Here is a 2,500-nt window from a genome sequence, read left to right on the forward strand (position 1 = left end):
TTGCCCAAGGTGCCACGCAGTGGGACTGAACCCGGAACCATGTGGTTGGTTAGCAAGCTACTTACAACACAGCCACTCCTGCGCCTATTATTATTATTATTCTTAATAATAATAATAATAATAATAATAACAAGATGGTGAGCTAACAGAATCATTAGCATGCCAAGCATGATGCTTAGTGGCATTTATCCGTCACTGCATTCTGAGTTCAAATTCTGCCGAGGTCAGCTTTGCCTCTCATCTTTTTGAAACACTGGTTTATTCCCTCAAAATTTCAGGCCTTGTGCCTTTAGTAGAAAGGATTATTAAGGTATTAAGGTGACAAAGTGCCAGAATCGTTAGCATGCTAGACAAAATGTCCATCTTAATGTTCTGAGTTCAGATTCTGCCAAGGTGGACTTTGCCTTTTATCCTTTCAAAGGTTGTTGGAATAAGTACCAGTTGAGCACTGGGGTTGATGTTACCAGTTAGAGTCGTCCTTCGAAATTTCAGACCTTGTACCAATAATAGAAAGGATTATTACTACTGTGCCACACAAAAAGCACCCAGTAAACTCTTTTGAGTAGTTGGCAGAAGACTTAACATCAAATATGGTATAGCCCTTATAATTAATAAAAAATAAATAAATGCACCCTTTTTCAATCCTAGCCAGGCTCATGGGCCCGGTTTCCAGTTTCTATGGCGTATGTGTTTCCCAGTTGGATGGGACGCCAGTCCATCGCAGCGTTACTCATTTTTGCCAGTTGAGTGAACTGGAGTAACGTGAAATGAAGTGTTTTGCTCAAGAACACAACGCGTCGCCCGGTCCAGGAATCGAAACCACAATCTTACGATCATGATGCTGACACCCTAACCACTAAGCCACGCGCCTCCACTTTTTAAAGATGAAAGTATTGCTCAAGAATACAACACACTGCCCGGCCCAGGAATCGAAACCACAATCTTACGATCATGATGCTGACGCCCTAACCACTAAGCCACGCCCCTCCACTAGCCCTTATAATTAATGACAATAATAACATCCCTGCCCCTTTCCATGCACACACTCTTCCTCTCTCTCTCTCTCTCATACACACACACACACATATATAATGTGCCATTGATTTAACATTTCTCCATATGTTTCACTCCACAGTTGGCTGCAGAAGAAACTTCACGAAGCCACTTCACAGACTCAGTGCCGTTACTATCTGCAACTACTACGCGAGAAGCTCTGGCCCAATACCAAAGCAGAATGCAAGACGACACCTGTGAAAACCCCTGCCGAAATGGAAGCTACCAAAGAAAAAGCCAAACAATATATTTTTGACTTGTTTCCATGTGAGTTTTATCTCGATTTTTTTCTCAACCCACCCTAAACTCCCTTGCAACCTCTACTCACCCTAACTCCTGGTCCCGCTCCTCTGTTTGTTTCTGCCTACCATGAGGTGGGTGGAAACTCCATCCTGACACTTCGTCACCCCTATTTTCATCTCTTCCCAGCTCCACCCGATCATCCCCATCCTCTCCCTCTTTGAAAGTGGGAGTTGTCATGTAGTGTCTCTGCAGCATGGACTCTGTTCCATTCTGGTTCCTCCTCTCATACATTAATCCCTCGTTTCCTAATATAAAGCCACCTCCCCATTTTGGGCTCCTTAGTCTTGTAAACTGTCTGCTGACTTCACTATTTGTAGCGGCATAGGAAAGCACCCAGTGCACTCTGTAAAGTTGTTGGCATTAGGAGGGTCTCCATCTGCAGAAACCATGTCAAAGTAGACTCTGGAGCATAGTGCAGGTCCTTAGGCCCCTTCGGATCCCATCAAGCTGCCCAACTTATGGCAGTATATAATAATAATAATAATGAAATTATTGTATACAGTGCTCAGGTGCACCACAACTTGTCAGAAAGTGCATATAAAGTACATGCAGTAATGTAGAAATGTCTGGAAAGCGAACAATGTATATGAGTCAGATACATGCTTGTGTGTGTATGGAAGGGAGAAAATCAGGTGTAGTGCTGGCAAATCTCAGAAAGCACGGAAGTTTTGAAGGATGCAGTGCTCCGACAACTAACAACTGATGCCGGCAGTTTGTTCCATGCTTCAGCAACTCTTAGCGTGAAAAAATGTTTCCTGAAGTCATGGGAGCTGTGCTGTTTTCTGACTTTGTAAATATGTCCACAGGTGTTAGATGGGTGGAGTTTGAAAAGGTGCTCAGAGTTATTGTTTGTACGATGGTTGATAATTTTATGGGTGTCTGCCAAGTCAGCTGCCAGACGTCGGAGTTTCAATGTGTCCATGCCCAGGGAAAGAACCATAAATGAGAAGAGAGTAGCCCAGGAGAGGCTAGCTCAGAGTTGTTATGAGCTATGGACAGGGATTAGAATACGAGGATGCATAAAGCCCAAAACTGAGCCCAAGAGGAATTGGAAAAGATTGTCTTGAAAATATACCAAGTGCCCCCATACAACAGGAATGTTAAGGGCATGACAGGATTTGATATTTTATTGGTCCCTATTTTT

At 43.4% G+C, this 2,500-nt stretch overlaps 1 protein-coding gene across 4 annotated transcripts in view; it reads left to right on the forward strand.

The window, feature by feature from the left end:
• Positions 1 to 2,500, forward strand: part of LOC115223689 — a 112,795-nt gene that overhangs the window by 103,276 nt on the left and 7,019 nt on the right. For all 4 annotated transcript variants that reach the window (XR_005003527.1, XR_005003526.1, XR_005003528.1 and 1 more), the window contains exon 8: positions 1,136 to 1,320. Coding sequence is in view for 1 of the 4 variants with exons in the window: in XM_029794362.2 (XP_029650222.1) it covers positions 1,136 to 1,320 (185 nt within the window). In the remaining 3 variants the exon portion in view is untranslated. The remainder of the gene's footprint in view (positions 1 to 1,135; positions 1,321 to 2,500) is intronic.

Source organism: Octopus sinensis, linkage group LG23 (genome assembly GCF_006345805.1).
Source record: "Octopus sinensis linkage group LG23, ASM634580v1, whole genome shotgun sequence".
Classification (NCBI taxonomy): Eukaryota; Metazoa; Mollusca; class Cephalopoda; order Octopoda; family Octopodidae; genus Octopus; species Octopus sinensis.